This window comes from Notamacropus eugenii, chromosome 2, assembly GCF_028372415.1.
Source record: "Notamacropus eugenii isolate mMacEug1 chromosome 2, mMacEug1.pri_v2, whole genome shotgun sequence".
NCBI lineage: Eukaryota > Metazoa > Chordata > Mammalia > Diprotodontia > Macropodidae > Notamacropus > Notamacropus eugenii.
This window is the reverse complement of record NC_092873.1, coordinates 199,285,423-199,305,494: the sequence shown is the minus strand read 5'-3', so window position 1 is coordinate 199,305,494 and position 20,072 is coordinate 199,285,423. Positions and strand designations below refer to the sequence as shown.

General features: G+C 38.4%; 1 protein-coding gene across 1 annotated transcript in view; it reads left to right on the top strand.

The window, feature by feature from the left end:
* The first annotated feature begins 1,491 nt into the window (after positions 1 to 1,491).
* The window catches only part of GOPC (golgi associated PDZ and coiled-coil motif containing), a 43,583-nt gene continuing 25,002 nt past the window's right edge, over positions 1,492 to 20,072 (top strand). The window contains exons 1-2 of the mRNA XM_072643142.1: positions 1,492 to 2,037; positions 18,246 to 18,410. Coding sequence (XP_072499243.1) covers positions 1,750 to 2,037; positions 18,246 to 18,410 — 453 coding nt within the window. The 5' untranslated portion in view covers positions 1,492 to 1,749. The remainder of the gene's footprint in view (positions 2,038 to 18,245; positions 18,411 to 20,072) is intronic.

Here is a 20,072-nt window from a genome sequence, read left to right as displayed (position 1 = left end):
ATCTGCGACATTACAATATCCTTTTCTTCAATTTCTCTTCTATGCTTTTACTCCCCCTCCCTCTACTACCTACATACTAATATTGACTAATATTTGTAAAAATTAAGGTAACATCCATATATGACATTCATTTCTCCATAAGTTAGGGACTGGACCTGTGATTTCATTGGTAAGAACAGTTTCTGGGTGAGGAAACTACTACTGGTGCAGGTCAGCATGTTCTGTCTAATTTATAATCTTAGTTGCCTCAGAATACTGAGGAAATTGAGTCACATGCAGAGTCATGCAGCCAGCATGAGTCACTAGAGGGACCGAACTCAGCTCTTCTTGGCTTGGAGGCCAACTCTCTACCCACTGTATACCACATTACCACTCCTGCGATTTTATAATCAAACTGCCTGGGCCTCAAAAAAACAAGTCAGGGTTGGGGAAATGATTCGTTCACAAGTAGTGTCTAAATTACTTTGTTTCTGAAACTAAAGGAAAGGATAAACTCTCCCAAGTTTTGTTTTATTGTAGTGTACAGAGGGATAACTTTAACACGTTTTCCTTTAAGGATGGGCTCATCTGTCCCCCTCCTGAAAACCAAACCAAAGCTGCGCTGCACATTCTAAAAAGTGCTGCCAGAGTGGGAGGCAGATGCGGGCCAGCGGCAAACGCCCTCTTCGGAATCGGAGGAATGAAGTCCAAATACCAGCTCCGCGACTTCCCGTCGAAGCATATCTGGCACCACGGGGGCTGTCAGTTTCCACATCCGAGAAGAAGCGGGGAAGGGGGTGGGCAGGGTCTCTCAAGTCCCCTTCACTTCCGTGGTTCTTGGGCTCGCCCATAGCCGGCCCCGAAGGGTCTCGGCTCCGCTTGGGGATCACCGGCAGCGCAGCCTTCGCGGGCTGTCTGTCCTGGGCCGATGCTCCCTCTCCTGCAGCCCTCGAGCCCGCGCGGCGCATTCCCGGGGCTTCCAGGTACTAAGAGCCCACTCTGCGCCGCCCGAAGGGAAGCATGGGGATGGGCTGGAAAAGATGCAAAGGATGCTCGGCAGATGTCCAACAGGCTAACAAACTGAAGCTCCCTGGGGAGAACACCTGGCCGGGAGAAGAGGCGTGACGACGTCAGGATAGGACAAAAAAAAAAAAAAAAAAACCAAAACACGTGTCTACCGCGCACGCGCAGAAGGTACTTCATCGCTCTAGCCTCGGCGCCCCCTTCTGCCCTACCACTTTGGGATCTGACAGAGGAAGAGATGGACGGAAGCTACTCTCCTACGCGACGTGGACACTGTCGCTCTTCCTCCATGCCTTCCCACGTAGACAGTGACGCGCTCAACACCTCCAACTCTTGCGTTGAGTTCTCATCCCGCAACTTGCCAGTACCCAAGATGGCCACGGAGAGGCTGGGCCCTGTCAGAAGCCTATCACAGGCTAGGGGCTGACCTTTGCCCCTCCCCACTCCTCCCTCTCCGGCGCCAGTGGCGGATTGCTTCTGCGCGTGCGCAAAGGGGACGGGGGAGGGGGGTGGGGGGGTGCGACTCCGACCCGCGGTCTAGCCAGTTCCTCCTCCGTAGCTGCTTCAACCTCTGCTTCATCCCTTTGCCACCCTTAGAGCTGGGTTCCCATCGTTACCTGCGCGAGGGGCCAGGGACGCAGGACCGGCAGCGGCGCGCTCGCGGAGCGCTCGGTCCCGGCTGTTCCCCTCCCGCGGGCAGGTGGCCGGGTCGGCGGGAGAGGCGAGGGGCAGGCCCTCAACAGCGCCATGTCGGCGGGCGGCCCGTGCTCGGCGGGGCCCGGAGGGGTCTCCGGGGGTGCCTCCTGCGCCTCAGGGGTGCCCCCCGGGGGGGTGTCGATGTTCCGATGGTTGGAGGTGCTGGAGAAGGAGTTTGACAAGGCCTTCGTGGACGTGGACCTCCTCCTGGGCGAGATCGACCCGGACCAGGCGGACATCACTTACGAGGGACGCCAGAAGATGACCAGCCTGAGCTCCTGCTTCGCGCAGCTCTGCCACAAGGCGCAGACCGTGTCCCAGATTAATCACAAGCTGGAGGTGAGCCCGGAGGAGGGGTGGCGGGGGCTCGCTCCCGGCGGGGAGGCCGAGGCAGACGCCTGGGGGCGGCCGCCAAAGCCACTACGGGTACGACTCCCTTTCCCCCGTAAGAAGAGGCGATTCCCCCAGCTCCTTTCCTGAACGCTGGGACTTGGCGTGAGGGCGATGCCTTAGTCCTGCTCCCCCTGCTCCTTACCCCCCATCCCAGCACTGGAGGTTCTTCCATCAGATTAGCAGCTTTGCTTCTTGATAGACTCTTGATTCTTTTTCAGGTGGGTAGCTTTTTTCTTCAGTACCTGAGCTGTTCGGTGGAATTTGATCAGATCTGTGGAGACAAATGAGTTTGGAGAGGGGATCGCTTTCCTTAATTATAGATAGCAGAGTGGTTCTGTTTATAGACAGGTTTTAAGTTACCTCAGTTGCTTGGAACGGCCCTTCAGCAGTGGGTTTTATTTGTGAAGCTTTTCCGAGCCCCTTACTGCTTTCCTTCCGAGATTATTTCTAAGTCATCCTATAAATAGTTTGTCCCCAGAAATCTTAATGCAATTAAAAGCTTTAGTAGCTTTTTCAAGTCTTAGTGCAGTTTTAAGTTACCAAACCTTTAGTATCTTAAAAATGTACTAAAATTTTGGGGATACTCTATATATCTCTTTTGTATATAGTTATTGGAATGTTGTCTCCTCTATCAGATTTTGTAAGCTCCTTGAGAACAGGGACTTTTAAAAAGCCATTCCTTGTATTTCCAACGTTTAACAGAGTGCCTTGCACATAGGTGCTTCTTAAATGGCATATCAGTTTATTTACTTGACATGCCCTAATTCTTAAAAGCTGGGTTCCGGGTAAGTAAAGAATGCTCAGACTTTGATCTTCTTGTGACTTTCTAGGGGCAGAAATATTTACACAACACCACAGGTACAAAATAATTCAAATTACAACATTTTCACAGTACTACAGAGTTAATAAATAAAAGGGTTTCATGAAAGAAAGTTTCCACCTTAGGTTTTATAAGGAAAGAATTAGACCTGTCCTTTTAAAGTAGGAAAGAGGGAGGGGGGAATATTGAAATTAGGACAGAGGGATTAGGTGGGAAAAAACTATGGTAATAGCTTTCAGTTCCACAGTAATAATGTTACAGGTAAAAGTAATTAGGATGTATTTTTTATTAAGAAATTATTACTATTGATCCAGACTTTTGGGTTCTTACTTGTCACATAATTTGGGTGACTTCTCATGAAAGGGTAAAGGTTCTGTGTTTTATTAATTGGTAAATCCTGAAAGAAAAATTGTGTACTTAATCTTTGGTTAGCCAACTATTGCATTCTAAAATTTTCATCTTGAAACTTTTTCCTGAATTTTCATTGACAGCTTATCCCTTCCCAAAAAATCTGGTAGGAAACTGATGGTGAAAATACCTTTTGATTTCTTGGGTTTTAATGTTTTCTTGGGTTCTTTTGTGCAATTCAACAAATACTTGTAAATTTTTCTCTTTTTTGGCATTTGCATTTGGATGTGTTTCTGACACTTTTGTGGGTGGTGTTTATTATGATCCTGTATTATGACAGAAAGGAAATCTAACTTGAACTGAGACTTAATTAGATCTCTGAATAAACATATTTTTGTATTAGAACAGATTTTATTTTCTCTTAAAAACTTGGATAACCAAACACTTAAACAGTGATAACTTAAATGTCAAATTAAGATACTAATTTTGTAGAAGGGGAATCATTGTGTGAGTGGGAGGTGGTTTTCAGTTACCTTCATCTTTATCCATTCCAAATGAATGTTAAAAGTAGTCATAAATTATTCAAAGTTGCTCTCTTTTCTCAAATTACATATTCTAACTTCAAATTCTTTCGTAGGAGGCTGTATTTTTTAATGTAAAAATAAAATAACATTTCTTTCTTGAATTTTTTTTCACGTTTGTTCTACTACTACAAATGTTGGCAGTCCTTGTTTTAGATGAACTCCATAGTAAATGGAAGAAAAATAGGCTGTCATTTTTAGGTGGGATATATTCGGGAAAAGTTGCCCAACACTTCTGAAATATTAGCAAATCTTACAAGTTTAGCAAATAATGCAGTTTTCATTAATAGGAACTCTTAGTTGTGCGTACAGAGAAGAAAAAAGCATCACTATCAGCAAGTACTTTTCAGAGTTTACCACAAGGTAGCCATTGTATTTCCAGTCTTCTGAATACTTAGAAAATATCATCATCCTATTTTGATACATACTTTCTGTTCCTCATATGACATGGTTTTTGAGTACATCACCATTCTGGATTTTTTTTTTCCTCTGGATACTCTCCAGCTTGTTAATATCTTTTTAAAAATGACGTACCCAGGAATGAACACAATATTCCAGGTATTATCTGACCACTGCTGATTATGGTGGGATTTATGTTTATGTTTGATTACTTCCCTTGTTCAGGACACTCTCTGTCTATTAATGCATCTTAAGATTTCCTTAGTTTTATTTGGCGGGGGGTGGGGATGGATGGACTGGTCATTTTGTTGGCTCGTATAGGATTTCTAATCAAACAAAACCCATAAGTCTTTTTCACATAAATTTCTTAAGTACAGGGGTGAGGGAGCAGAAGGAGGCAGGGAACCTAAATGTAGGACTTTAAAACTTCAGGAAGTTGAGGGAGATGGATAATTTTTTAATGAGTTTCTCATTAAAAACTTCATTGCTGATCAAGGTTTTCAGGATATTGTCTTAGTCTGATTAACTTGGTAGAAATTAAAACTTGCCATTAAAAGATAAACTATAACTGTTACACAGTTTTTTTTCAGTGACATGGTATGAAATTCCTTGGGGAATTTTCTTACCATCAATCTGTCATTCAGTAACTGTTTATTAAATGCATACTAAATTCTAGGTATTCTGCTCAGCTCTGGGAATACAAAAAAGGCAAAAGACAAACTCAGCCCTCAAGAATCTCATAATTAAAAGGAAGAGACAGTACACAGATAATCATGGACAAACAAGCTATATACAGGATAAGAAGGAAATAATTAGAATTTAGAAAGATTGGGAAAAGCTTCCGGGAGAAGGTAGGATTTTAGTTGGAACAGTGGGGAAAGCACTGGAGCTGAGGAGGAAGAGCATTTCAGGCATGGAGGACAGCCAGAGGGAATACCTGGAACCAAGAAATGGAGTGTCTTGTTAGAGGTACAGCAAAGAGACCAGTATCACTGAACTGAAGAGAATGAAAGGGTATAAGATGACTAGAAAAATGGTGGTGTGGGGCTAGGTTATGAAGGGCTTTAAACACCAAGCAGAGGATTTTGTATTTGATCCTGGAGGCAATAGGAGTTTTTTTGAATATGAGGATGACTTGGTTAGATCTTTATTTTAGCAAAATCACTTTGGTGGCTGAATTTAGGATGCACTGGGCTAGGATGTGACGAGTGACAGACAGACCAACCAGCAGGCTACAGCAGCCTGTATCAGAAAGGTAGCAGTATAGAGCAAGAGATATTTGAGAGATATTGCAAAGGTGAAATCAACAGGTGTTGGCAGCAGATTGGATATGGGAGATGAGAGATGGTGAGGAGTAGAGGATGACATCTAGATTGTGAACATGGAGGGCTGGTTTATGGTAATGCCCTCAATACTAATAGGGAAGTTTGGAAAGGCAGGTTTTAGGGAAAAAGAAAATGAATTCCATTTTGGACATGATTCCATTTGATTTGTATGGGATATCCAGTTCAAGATTTGTGAAAGGTAGAGATGGGAGACTGGAGTTTAACAGAAACATTTGGCCTGGATGAGTATATTTGAAAATCATGAGTATTGTTGTTTTTGAGTTGTTACTGTCATGTCTCACTCTTTGTGACTCAGGGGTTTTCTTGGCAAAGATACTGGAGTGATTTGCCATTTCCTTCTCTTAACTTATATTACAGATGACGAAACTGAGGCAAACAGGTTAAGTGACTTGCCCAGGATCACACAGCTAGTAATTGTCTGAGGCAGGATTTGAACTCAGATCTCTCTGACTCTAGGCCTGATGGTCTATCCACTGCTCCACCTAGTTGCCCCCATAAACATAGAGATGGTAATTAAATCCATGGGAGCTCACAAGAACACCAAGTGAAGTAGTATAGAAGGTAGAGAGAAGACGACCCAGGAAAGAGCCCTTTGGAACACTTACAGTTAGCGGGCATGAGGTGGATGATGAAGATCCAGCAAAGGAGACTGAGGAGGAATCAAAAAAAGAGGTAAGAGGAGGTTCACAGAGTGTTGTCTTGAAAATCTAGAAAGAAGAAAATATAATTTATTGAGAGAGTTCAAGAAGAATGAGGATTGAGAAAAACAATAATATGTTGATGTTAAGTTAATATCTGCCTTAAACTGCCCAATTGTTTTTGTATTAATAACATACCAGAAGTGAGATGCTTTCCCAAAGTTTTGATAGAATTGAAAGCACTTGGGTAAATCATTTATTTAATCTTTGTCTCAGTTTATTTGTGAAAATGAGAATAGACCTAGAATCTTAAGATTCTTCTACTTGCAGAATTTCATGGTTTTATTATGAGAAGTCCTGTGACATAGTAGATAGAATGTTAAACTTTCATTGGTAAAATGGGGATAAATAATAGCACATACCTCACAAGGTTGTTAGGAAGTTCAGTGTAGATAATTGGCACTACAATGTAAAGTACTTTGCAAGTATCTTAAAGCCCAATAGCAATTTTAATTACTTTATCTTACTCATTTGCATATGCAATATTTGTATCTTATATTTACATTATATTTATAAACATTAATTATCTTTATCTCAATTTATAATGAATTTTAGGTAGAAATAGTTGGAGAACAAATCACCATCATGCTATTATTATTTTATGTTTAATATTCTGTGAATTTCTGCATAGTGGATAAAATGACTGCCATTTATAATTGAATAAAAATATTAAGATATAAGCACATCTACTGTAGGCTCACTGAAAGTATCTTTGGCACATCTCCAGTAGCAAATAGAAGAATAGCAATGACATATACCTATCCCATATGGTTTTTATTTCTTCCACATATAATTTGGTGATTTTGAATATTTAATATAGAGATCAATTTTAAATCATTGTTCTTAAATTTTTATGGATTAGTGTTATCTGTGAGCAGTAGTTCTGTCTGTAATGATGCTCTGGTTCCAGTAGAGTTTATTTGTTGAACTCTCAGGTATATTTGGAGGATTGCAGTAATTGTATGGTAACTTGTCATTTATTAATTTATAAAGGTAGTAGTGAACGTATAGCAGATAATTCTAGCCTCCTGATAGTGTCCAGAGATGCTAAAATTTTCAACTTTCAGTGGTATGTTGTAGCTTCTGCCACTTCATTTTGTAATCTGTATTAATCAATAAAACTGGGCTCTTTAAAGATAACCTTTCTGAAATTTCTAGTGGCAAGGAAGAATTGTCACAAGTCTTATTCCTTTTAACAAATGTGCATAACTCAGCCATTTATATCAACATATTGTTGATTATGTTCATATGGATATTGTGCTTATTGAGTACCTTTTGGTTCTTTACTTTTCGACCTTAAGTCCTTCATAGGCTTTTCCCATTGTCAACTACTTTTCATTACATCTAATGGAATATAGGCAGCTACATGGTGCTATGGATAAAGTGCCAGACGTAAAGTCAGAAAGATTCATCTTTCTGAGTTCAATTCTAGCCTCAGACACTTACTAGCTGTGTGACCCTGGGCAAGTCACTTAATCCTGTTTGCCTCAGTTCCTCATCTGGAAGATAAACTGGAGAAGGAAATGGCAAACCACTCTGGGATCTTTGCTAAGAAAACCTCAAATGGGGTCATGGATGGTCAGATGCAACTGAAAACCAATTGAACGATGATAACAAAATGTAATATACCCATTGTTAGTCCTTACTGTTGAAGTGAAGTGAGATCTCTTTGTTCTAAAGTATTTCTGTAAATTTTTAATCTGTCTTTCATGTGCTCTGAGAATATCAATCTTTTTTTTTTTTTTAGGGAGTATTAATGTTCCTATAGCTGCACTGGAGAAATAAACCCAGTATTTTGTTAATATGGTATGGATTATTGTATGAATACTTTCTAGATCTGGTCTAGTTCATTTTACTCAATCAAAAGCATGTTAAGACCAGTAATGCCTATGTGTTAATTTTGAACTTCTGTTAGCCAGTCAGTCTCTTTGATATATTCATTCTCATTCAGCTTTTCATGTCTTTAATGTCCTACCTGGAAAAGTCAAATGTGGTCTTCATTTGGTGGTTCATTTTAACGTCTCTCTTCTTTGATATAGCGCATTATGAATTTTACACTTAATGAATCCAAATAACATTTTTATATTGTTGGAGAAAATTTCCATAAGATGAAGTAACTCTTCACTATGCTTTTCAACCAAGTTATTTATAGTTTGGGTTTTTTTTTTTGTGTGTGTGTGTGTGTGATACAAGTTGTGAATACTTTGTACAAAAATACATAACTGTATAGCTGATCTATTTTTGGGATGTCATTTGTGTTCCCATGTTTTGGTAATACATATATGGCACCTTAAGAAAGATAGGATAGACTTGCTTCAGAGATTAAGCTTTGCTAGTAATTCATGCAACATTACAAAGTATTTGAATGAATAATTATTGCTTTTATTAAGAAAGGCTTCTTTCTAGTTTTGCAGAGGAGATAGAATTTGTCACTTCCCTCAGTGTAACTTCTCTCATGCGTTATATTAATAGTATCCAAAATTTCTTGGTTTTGGACTTCTTTTAAGTCATATAGACCACAAATTTTCCATATTTTCCTTTCATGGTTTCTTCTAATTTTAATGCTTCTCAAGCTTCCATCTTATAGCTTTTGATTCATATTAAATTATTCACTTTGTTCTTGATGTTGGCTTTGACTACTTGTTTGTCTTAACCTTTTCGCTTTCTTTTTAAAAGTTTTAAAAATAAATTTGTATTGATACTTTTGTTTTTATATTGCCTTCGTTTCTCATTGTATCTCTCCAATAGAGCCATTCCTTATGTCAAAGAAAAAAAAATGAAAAACAAATAGTTTACCAAACTAGCCATGTCAAAAAAAAAAAAGTCTGACATCCACACCCATAATCCTCTGCCTCTGCAGAGAAGGGAGGTGTGTGACCTTCATTTGTTGATTAAGTACATAAAGAGTTCATGATATATTTTATGTTCTGGATTTCATTACACATTTTTTTTGGCCTTTAGTTAAATAACATGGTATTTTCTACTGTACGTAACAGATAAATACTGATATTAAGAAACTGCCTTGAAAGAAGCACATTTGGTATTATTCATTTCATTGATGGTGATGGCCTCAGGGTACAGAATGAGACTTTTTTTTGGACATGGCCGATGTGGGATTTTTTTTTTCTTTATTTTGCATATTTGTTGCAGAGATTTCCTTTTTTTTTCTCCTAGTGGAAAGTGGAGGAGAGAAAAAATAGATGTTAAATAGGCATATTAAAAATTATCTAGTCCTCCCAAATTCTTTCTATGATACAAATATGGTTTTGATACCCAAACCAGGAAGAGACAAAACAGAGAAAGAAAATTATAGACCAATTTCCCTAATGAATATAGATGCAAAAATTTTAAATAAGATTCTAGCAAAACGAATACAGCATCTTATCACGAGATTAATACATTATGATCAGGTAGGATTCATACCAGGACTACAGGGCTGGTTCAATATTAGGAAAACTATTAGCATTATCGATCACATCAACAACAAAGCTAACAAAAACCACATGATTATCTCAATAGATGCAGAAAAAGCTTTTGACAAAATACAACATCCATTCCTACTAAAAACATTGGAGAACGTAGGAATAAAGGGAACTTTCCATAAAATAATAAGCAGTATCTATCTAAAACCTTCAGCAAGCATTATATGCAATGGGGATAAGCTAGATGCATTCCCAATAAGATTAGGGGTGAAACAAGGTTGTCCATTATCACCACTATTATTCAATATGGTACTAGAAATGTTAGCTGTAGCAATTAGACAAGATAAAGATATTCAAGGAATAAGAATAGCCAAAGAAGAAACTAAGTTATCACTCTTTGCAGATGATATGATGATTTACCTAGAGAATCCCAGAGATTCAAGTAAAAAATTACTTGAATTAATAAACAACTTTGGCAAAGTTGCAGGGTACAAAATAAACCCACACAAGTCTTCTGCATTCCTATGTATTAGCAACAAAGTCCAACAGCAAGAGATAGAAAGAGAAATCCCATTTAAAGCTAGGGTAGACAGTATAAAATAATTAGGAGTCTACCTGCCAAAACAAACCCAGGGATTATATGAACACAATTACAAGACACTTTTTGCACAAATAAAGTCAGATTTAAGTAAGTGGAAAAACATTAGTTGCTCATGGGTAGGCCGTGCTAGTATAATAAAAATGACAATTCTACCCAAATTAATATACTTATTTAGTGCCATACCAATTAAACTATCAGACAATTACTTTCTAGAGCTGGATAAAATAATATCAAAATTCATTTGGAAAAACAAAAGGTCCAGAATATCAAAGGGACTAATGAAAAGAAATGCTTGGGAAGGTGGCCTAGCGCTACCAGACCTCAAACTCTACTATAAAGCAGCAATTATCAAAACCACTTGGTATTGGCTAAGAAACAGAGAGGTAGACAAGTGGAATAGACTTGGCACTCAAGATGCAGTAGGCAAGGAATATAGCAACCTTCTGTTTGATAAACCCAAGGACCCCAGCTTCTGGGATAAGAATTCATTGTTTGACAAAAATTGCTGGGAAAACTGGATAACAGTGTGGCGGAAATTAGGCATAGACCCATACCTGACACCGTACACAAGAATAAAGTCCAAATGGGTACGTGATTTAGGTATAAAGATTGATACCATGAATAAACTGGAGAAGCAAGGAATAGTGTATTTATCAGATCTATGGAGAAGGGAAGAATTCTTTACTAAAGGAGAGATAGAAAGCATTATGAAATGCAAAATGGATAACTTTGATTACATTAAACTGAGAAGTTTTTGCACAACCAAACCCAATGCAACCAAAATCCGGAAGGATGTAGTAAATTGGGAAAGAATTTTTACAACTAAGCTCGGGGATAAAAGCCTCATTTCTAGAATATATAGAGAACTGACTCAAATGTATAATCAATCATACAAGTCATTCCCCAATTGATAAATGGTCAAAGGATATGAACAGGCAATTTTCAGAGGAAGAAATTAAAGCTATCTATAATCATATGAAAAAATGCTCTAAATCACTATTGGTTAGAGAGATGCAAATCAAAACAACTCTGAGGTACCACATCACACCTATAAGATTGGCAAACATGACAGAACAAGAAAATGATAAATGCTGGAGAGGATGTGGGAGAGTTGGAACACTAATTCATTGTTGGTGGAGCTGTGAGCGCATCCAACCATTCTGGAGATCAATTTGGAACTATGCCCAAAGGGCTACAAAAATGTGCATACCCTTTGACCCAGCCATATCGCTACTAGGACTATATCCCCAAGAGATCATAAAAATGGGAAAGGGTCCCACATGTACAAAAATATTTATAGCAGCACTCTATGTAGTTGCCAAAAACTGGAAGTCAAGGGGATGTCCATCAATTGGGGAATGGCTGAATAAATTATGGTATATGAATGTAATGGAGTACTATTGTGCCATAAGAAATGATGAACAAGAAGACTTCAGAGAGGCCTGGAAGGACTTATATGACCTGATGCTGAGTGAAAGGAGCAGAACCAGGAGAACTTTATGCACAGCAACGACCACAGTGTGTGAGAGTTTTTTCTGGTAGACTTAGATTTTTGTAATAACACAAGAACTTCTTACAAAAAAAAAAAAATCCCAATGGTGGATCTCAAGGCAAAATGCCTTCCACACTCAGAGAGAGAAATATGGAAGTCACTCACATAATGTAGCAGATCATGTTTGTGTATGTGTATGTGTTTGTGTATCATGTTCTGATTTGTTAAACGATTTCTTTCATTTATCTTAGTCTGACTACATAGCATGACTATAGTGAAAATATACTCAATAGGAAAGTATATGTAGAATCTATACAGAATTGTATGCAGTCGTGGGGAGGGAGGGGGGTAGTGGGGGGTAAGTGGGGGGGGATAAAATCGCAATTGTATGGCAGTGACTGTTAAACATTAAAAAATAAAAATAAAAAAAAAAAGAATAAAAAGGTAAAAAAAAAAATTATCTAGTCTGCCAACCCCCCTCTTTTTTCTTTTTTTTAAGTAAATGAGTTTTGTATATAAAGTACAAGGTTTACTATCTTGAAACCATAGTATAATTCAATTCAACATTTATTCGGTACACTGTGTTTATGGGATAGTACTAGGTAGGATATGCAAAGGTGTCTTTAAAATTTGATAATGAAATTTGAAATTTTATGAAGAGACTATATTTTTTTACTTAAGTTTTGTAGTTTGTAAGAAGTTAATTTTATTTCATTTAGTACGGATTACATGTTTAGAGATTTGGAAAAATTTTTTTTCCTTTTTGTCCCCACACATACCTTATATTTAGGCCTTTCTGTACGTGAAACACTTAAATATAATTTTGATAGCCTTCAATTTAATCATGAGTAATATTAGTTTGCCTTATAACAAGATTCTCATCCAGTGAAATCATTGCCCTCCTGTGGACTTTCTTCCTAGATCAGTTGTGTTTTGTTCCATGATACTCTTCAAACCTACATCAAATTCATTTAACATTTTGGGCAGATAAAAAGGTTTGCCAGCCTTTTGTGTAATTATAAAATATATTCCTACAATTTCAAAACAACCCTTAGTTTTGACACTTTTCATAAGGGGAAAACTAGGAACCTGAAAAATATGGAATATTTTTGAAATGTAATAGGAAAGAAACACAATCCCAGAAAGTGTTTGAATTAATTTCACTTCCATATCTTAATTTTATGTTTAAAGAGTTAGACTCTTCAGGAACTGTGGTATGATAAGTACAGAGAAACCAGACTGTAAAACTAGTGTAGTAACTAATAAGAAATCAAAGTGAAAGGGCTTATGAAGAAACAAAGAAATGAAAGCTTTACTGGAATAAAATTTGTTTGCACTTCTGAAAATGTAGTAGAGAAAAGTAATCTTAGAAAGATATCATTAGCACTTTTTATGATACTTTTTATATTACTTACTGGCAACTTCTTACCATAAAGTAGTTCAAATGTGCTTTATGCAGAGCAGATTGTATTCCTGGGTGTTACAGTAAAAAACAGGGCTGGACCTGGACTTGAGTTCAAAGGCTTGCCTCAGGCATTTACTTAGCTTTGTGACCTTGAAGAAGTCACTTAACCTGTCTGCCTCGGTTTCCTCTTCTCTAAAAGGGGGAATGATAATAATAGCACCTTTTCCCCAGGGTTTGTGAGGATAGAGTGAGATAATACTTCTGAAGCACTTTGCAAACTTTGAAGTGTTACATAAATGCTAGCTTTATAACTAGGATATCTTGAATGAGTACTTAGATACTGTGAGACTGTAATACTAAAAATTGTTTTTTGGTTTACTAGGTCAGGAGCATAGATAAGACGCTTAGGTTTCATCCAGTTTGTTAGAAAGCCTCACTAGTTTTTTAAAGTCAAATCTTGATTATTGTAGTACTGGGTTTTTTAGTTTTTGCTTTGTATAGATCTATTTCTTCTCCTCTCTTTTAAAAATTGTTTTTTTCCTTTTCTTCTACCTCTTGGAGATATGACTATTCAAAGCAGTCTACTTTCTCCTCTGGTTTGGATTTTTGGAATTGCTCTGGTTTTCAGCTATCCAAGCCTTTCTTGTCGGAGTAAGCATAGGTAATTGAGATATGACTTTAATAATATTATTTAACCTGTATAATTTGACAGATATTTTGATCCTAGTAACCAGTGTTTTCAAATTAGGTATAAACTGCATTTCCAGGTATTTATATTGACCCTACAAAGTACAGAAATAATATAAAATTTTATCATTTGGTGATTTGGCTTCTTGGAATATAGAGGTTTTGTTTGCCATGGGTGTTTGACAAGGGAGGACTTTCAAAGTCAGTGTTATTTCCTGTAGGAATAGTTTTCTTATGTGGCTTACAATCTTAATCTATTTCTGTGTGTATTTATTGACAGAATAGATATCTGTAACCTGTTTAGTTGTATTATTATTTAACTTATGCTTATAAAGTATATTACATAAAAATTGCTGTTTGCATCTTTTAGGGCTAATCCAGCACATATTTTTTAGGGGCAGCTAGGTGGGTCAGTAGATATCAAGTTCCAGGCCTGAAGTCAGGCTAATCTTCCAGAGGTCAGTTCCAGCCTCAGACACTTAATAGACATATGATCCTGGACATGTCAGTTAACCCTGTTTGCCTCAGTTTCCTCATCTGTAAAATGGACTGGATACAGAAATAGCAAACCATCCAGTATTTGTGCCAAGAAAATGCTAAATGGACATGACTGAAAGTGATTGAACGTAATGGTGGCATAGTGGATAGAGTGCTGGGCTGTAGTCAGAAAGACTCATCTTCCTGAATTCAAATTACCTTGTATGCCTCAATTTCCTCATGTGTAAAATGGTGATGTGTTGACTTAAGGCAGAGTAGCATAAGTTGTCAACCTTACTTTTTTTTCTAAAGTTATCCAAAGTCCAGGTTGCAGTGGATGAACTTGGTGTCTGATGTCTAATCAAGCTCTCAGTGCTCCACAGTGGCTTCAGCCACCTTTACGGCCGTTGGAACAAATTGTTTTGTCTGGCTGAGGGAAAGTCTTCACATACTTGGAGGAGACATCCCCGCACCTCACTAATGAGTTTGAGGCCTGTCAGTTACCTTTAGCCTGGTTTAGCCCATCTGCTGAGACATTTTTACTGGGGTGAGGCTACTGTGCATGCTCCAACTTCTTAGAGCCACTGAGTTGAGTGCAAGGTGGATACCAGTGGTAGATGAACATCCCTGCAAAGGCCTGGCAAGTCCCACCAGAGGTGCTAGTCCTCCCTTAACGCTCCATACATATACCATGATTGTTATTATTATTACACCCAATGCTTATTCCCTTCACCTTTTCCTTGAACATTTCAAACTGTGTGTCCCAGAGACTTCTCAAACTCAACATGTCTAAAACTAAACATATTCTTTTCCTCCCAAAACCTTCCCTTCCTCCACACTTTCCTTTTTCCATAAAAGATAGCACTATCCTTCTACTTTAGTGATCCCTGTCTTCCTTCAAGCTGCAGTTGAGGCATCACCTTCTCTGTAAAGCCTTTTAGGATTCTTGTCTTCTACAACTGCTATTGCCCTCCCTAAACTTAACTACTTTATATTTATTTGTATTTCATAGGATCATACATCTACAGTTGAAAGGAACTTCTGAGGCCTTTGAATCTGACTCCTTTATTTTTAGATGAGGAAACTGAGGGACACAGAGATTAAATGGCTAGAGTAACAAAGCTATTAAGTATCTGAGACAGGATTCAAAGCCCAACACTTGTCTACTCTGTAGCCTTTCCTCTCTCCCCAGCTGCCTCTAATAATAGTTAATATTTCCATGACATTTGAAAGTTTTCAAAGTGCTTTTCATTTGTTTTCTCATGTGAGCCTCAGAATAAAATTGAAGTAAATGCTATCATTATCCCCATTTTATAAATGAGAATATGGATCGGGTTAAGAGAAAGGTTAAGTGACATGCCCAGGGTCACAAAGCTAGAATGTATCTGAGGTAGAATTTGAACTCAGGTCTTCCTGAGTTCAATCCAGCACTATATTTACCGTGTCATGCCACCTCCTCAGTTGTCTCATTTATTCTCATTATTAAGAAGAGTCCTCCCTTCTGCATGGCAATCCTTTTACCTAATTAACTCACTCTCCTATTCAATACAACCAGCCATTCTCTACCTCACTGTCATTTACACTCAAAGATTCTGTCTGAGGCCCAAGGAAGAACACTTGAGATAGACCTGAGGAAAAAAAAAAGAAGTCCATGAAGGAATTTCCCTTCCCAGTCCAGGTACAGTGAAAAATCTTTCCCCCTACTCCTACCTTCCCATGCCAGAAAGGCCAGAGCACTAAGACTAAGGTCAAGATCAAGGATGAGGATGAGTCTCCAGGCTCTTGCTCCCTTCTCCGTAGGGATAGGTTGAAAGCCTGAGGAAGGGCCCACCTACCATCCTTTGCTTTTTCTAGATGCAGCAGAACCTCTGCTCTTGTGCTCCTTCCCCCCAAGAGCCAGACCCCTTAATAAGAAGCCCCAGACCAGCCCAGATGACTTTGTACAGATGGCTGCTGATTCATTTCTGGGACGGGGCAAGTTATGCCTGACTTATGAAGTCTTGATGACACAAATATTTTGGGAGAGCAGGATGGAAACTGTGATCCTGCAATGCTGAGTTTATGGCCCTGATCCTTGCCCTGCATAACCAGACCTTCTAGGATAGCTTCTGAAAAAACTGCTGTAAAACTCCAGAACATTTACTTCCTGTCCATGACCAGGTGTGATATTGAGAGATACCTGTTCTCTTCTACGTGGCCTCCAAGTACTTTGGCCTCTACTTACATTTCCTAGCTCAGGTACTGTTAGCCCTGGCATCTCTCTGCCAGCAAAATAGTCCAGTTTCAAATCTATATGTTTGACATAGAGAAGTATCCTATTTGGCAGTCCTTCTGGACATCACTGCTGTCTTTGAGATTCATACCCCCTAAACTAGAAGCCTGGAGAAGGTGACCAGCTGCCATTCCCTTTGCCTCTGTGCCCAGTGGTAGGAGGGGAGGAGCCTGTGGTTGCCTTCCAGGTATAGGTGGGATAGAGGCATAGGAAGTGAGAGTGATGAAGTTGGGAACAGAACTTCCTTCAGCAGGCCCACGGTTCAGGACCCAGGTAAACCTCCTAGGAGCAAGAAGGCAGATCCATCCTGAGCTAGAGAAGAGGCCCATTGACTGCTAGGCTCAGCCTCCCTCAGCACTTCCCTAGGACCTAAAAGCCAAATGTCCAGGGGCCAAGATTAAGGTAAAAGTGTAAGCTTCCAGGCATGTTGTTACCTTCCCCCAGCAGTAGCTGGAAAGCCTAAGGAAGGGTCTTAGAGGCCAGACTGCACAAGCAGGAGCATGAAGGGTAAGAAAACCAAGACCTAAGCTTAGGTAGAGCCCCTAGACTCTTGTTCCCTTTCTCTGGGGCAGGTTAAGAGCTTGTGGAGGGGACTGTGAGGGCCAGGGCCCAGAACCAGACAGAATTCCCCAGGCTTTTGCTCCTTCCTCCAGGGGCAGGTGAAGAGCCCTGAGAGGGGCCTAAGTGAAAGCTTTGCTTTCTTTAATTGCCTAAATGCTAGAGGGCCAGAGCATGGGACCCAGGACCAGGTATAACTGCTAGGTTCTTGTTCCTCTTCCACAGGCATCTCAGGGCCAAAATATCAGGGCCTGAGCCAAGATCAAGGTCAACTTTAAGGCCAGCAGTGACTCTCAAGGCTCCTACTCCTTTCCCTTAGGGGCATGTCTATGTCTAGGCACAGTCACTGAAGCTGCAGAGGGACTTGAGAATATAGCTCTTTTCTATTTTTCCTTGTTTCTCTCAGTAGAATACTTGGGACATTCTTATTTTTCCCTTTGTATATCCAGAATTTACTGACACAGAGCATATATATATACTGATGAATTGATTATGTATCCTTTAAAAATATTGTTAGTGACTATTATGGAAACAGATTTTACATGATTACACATATATAACCTATATTGAATTGCTTACTATCTTAGGGAGAGAAGAGGTGAAGAAGGAAGGAAGAAAATTTAGAACTGAAGATTTTTAAAAAAGAATTTTAAAAATTATCTGTACATGTAATTGGGAAAAAATAAAATATCATTAAAGTAATATTGTTGGTCAGAATTCCTTTGCCACCAAAGAATATCTGTTAGTGGGTGATAAGACCGTATTGTCTATAAATGATTGAAAGAACATGTTTGAACCAAGATAATGACATATATTCTCCCAGTAGCTTCTTACTTGTCTTCTGTTGTCTTAAGTGTATCTTTGAAATGGAGATAGCAACCTTACTTGATTGCCTTGAAAGAGTGACTCATTCCATTATATTCTAGACTAGTATAATGTAGTTTAGGTAGTAAACAAATGAGTGCACAGTGTCACAATGAAGAATATTATTCGTGCGATCAGAAGTGCACTTTACTAGAATGGTAAAATGTCTTCTTGTCTTTTAAAGGCACAGTTGGTGGATCTGAAATCTGAACTGACAGAGACCCAGGCTGAAAAAGTAGTATTAGAAAAAGAAGTTCACGATCAACTTTTACAACTGCACTCTGTTCAGCTTCAGCTGCATGCCAAAACTGGCCAGAGTGTTGACTCTGGTACCATTAAGGCAAAACTGGTAAGTAGCTGAAAAAAGGGTTATTTGTTTTGGATCAAGGTAGAGGGCCATTTTTTATGAAAGTTTTTATATATATTTTTATATGAGTTTTTATATGTATTTAAGTCAATTGCAGGATTATTCTTATGAATTTTATTGATTTTTACTTAAATTCCAGTCCATGCTTTCCTGAATTTACTGATAAGGGTAAGAAGTTGGATAGAAATTTTTGAAGAAGAAGAAAAAAAAAAAAGAATGACGTAGCCTCTGCTTTTGAACCCATGTTTTAGCAGTTTCTTCTAACCTCTTCTCCTTTTTCCTTGTTTTCTCCTCTTATTAAGAGTCTATTTTTAAATTGATAGAATTATGGAATTTTAGAAGTAAGGGACCTTCATGTTACCCTTGGACACTATACTGTTTTATTCATAGTTCTGTTGAGTTAAGAAGCACAAATATTATTACCCACATTTTACAAATATTATTATCCACATTTTATGAAGAAACTGAAGCCCAGAAAAATTAACTGAAATTTTTGTAGCACTTTAAAGTGTACACAGCACTTTACATACATTATAGACACTTGCTCACAGTTACATAACTAGTAAAGAATCTGAAGAGGTATTTGAACCCAGATCTTCTAAGTCCAAACCCATTGTTTCTTCTATTGCCTTTTTGCCGCTTATTTTATTGATAAGGAAGCTGAAGCCCAGTGAGGTTTAGGTAACTTTTCCATGGTTACAATTAGCAGTAGAGTTAAAACTGCAATTTAGATCTTTTGTCAGGTTCTTTTTCCTACTATACCAAACTACAGTTTAAAGTCCTCCTCTCTAGTGTCTCAGGATTGCTGACCACTAAAATCACTAGACCTGAGAGCATGTTGCACTTCTGTGGCTTTCCCTAAATGCACAGAATGTTTAGATCATGGAACTCCCAACCAGACTTAACCCTACGAGTGGCCCATTTGGAATATGACTGCCTGTTTTAGAGATGCATTATATGTACTTTGCACATAGCAGGTACTCAGTAAATATATGTTGAATGAAAGAATGAAGTGAGTGAAACATTTAGGCTACTTTCGATTGATTGTGCCAGAGAACAGTTGAAATAATTACTGAAGTTCTTTTCTCCCTCTTGAATATGAACTAATTAGTTCTCCTCTTAAAATGTTTGCTTTTTAATTTTTTCATTAATACATACAAATATGTTTTTTGCTATTTTAAGAAATTAAATGACTATACAGAACTCTTTATAATAGTATTATAACGTAATTTGTGTTATCTTAAGATCTCAAAGTACTTCAGACATTAATTTTTGCAACAGATTTCTGGATATGAAAAAAAATCCTTGAGATAGGTAATTTTAAAGACATATACTGAGGTCAAATTGTGTTACAACCAGGAACATAGTATTTTAGAGCTAAAATGGACCATAGAGATCATCTTACTTATCTCCTTTATTTTGTAAATGTTGAGCTTGAAATCCTGACAGGTCAGGGGACTTGCTGGAATTAACTAAATAGTATTAGAGCTGATAACTGAATAAGTATAAGTTATATACTCTTTGCTTTTTTTGTAGTACTACACTGCCTATAATAGGGAAAATCTAGTATATTCATTGTATTGGAATTTATTTGTAATAAACAGTATAGTAGAAAGAAGTCCAAGTCTGTGCAGAGTAGTCAGG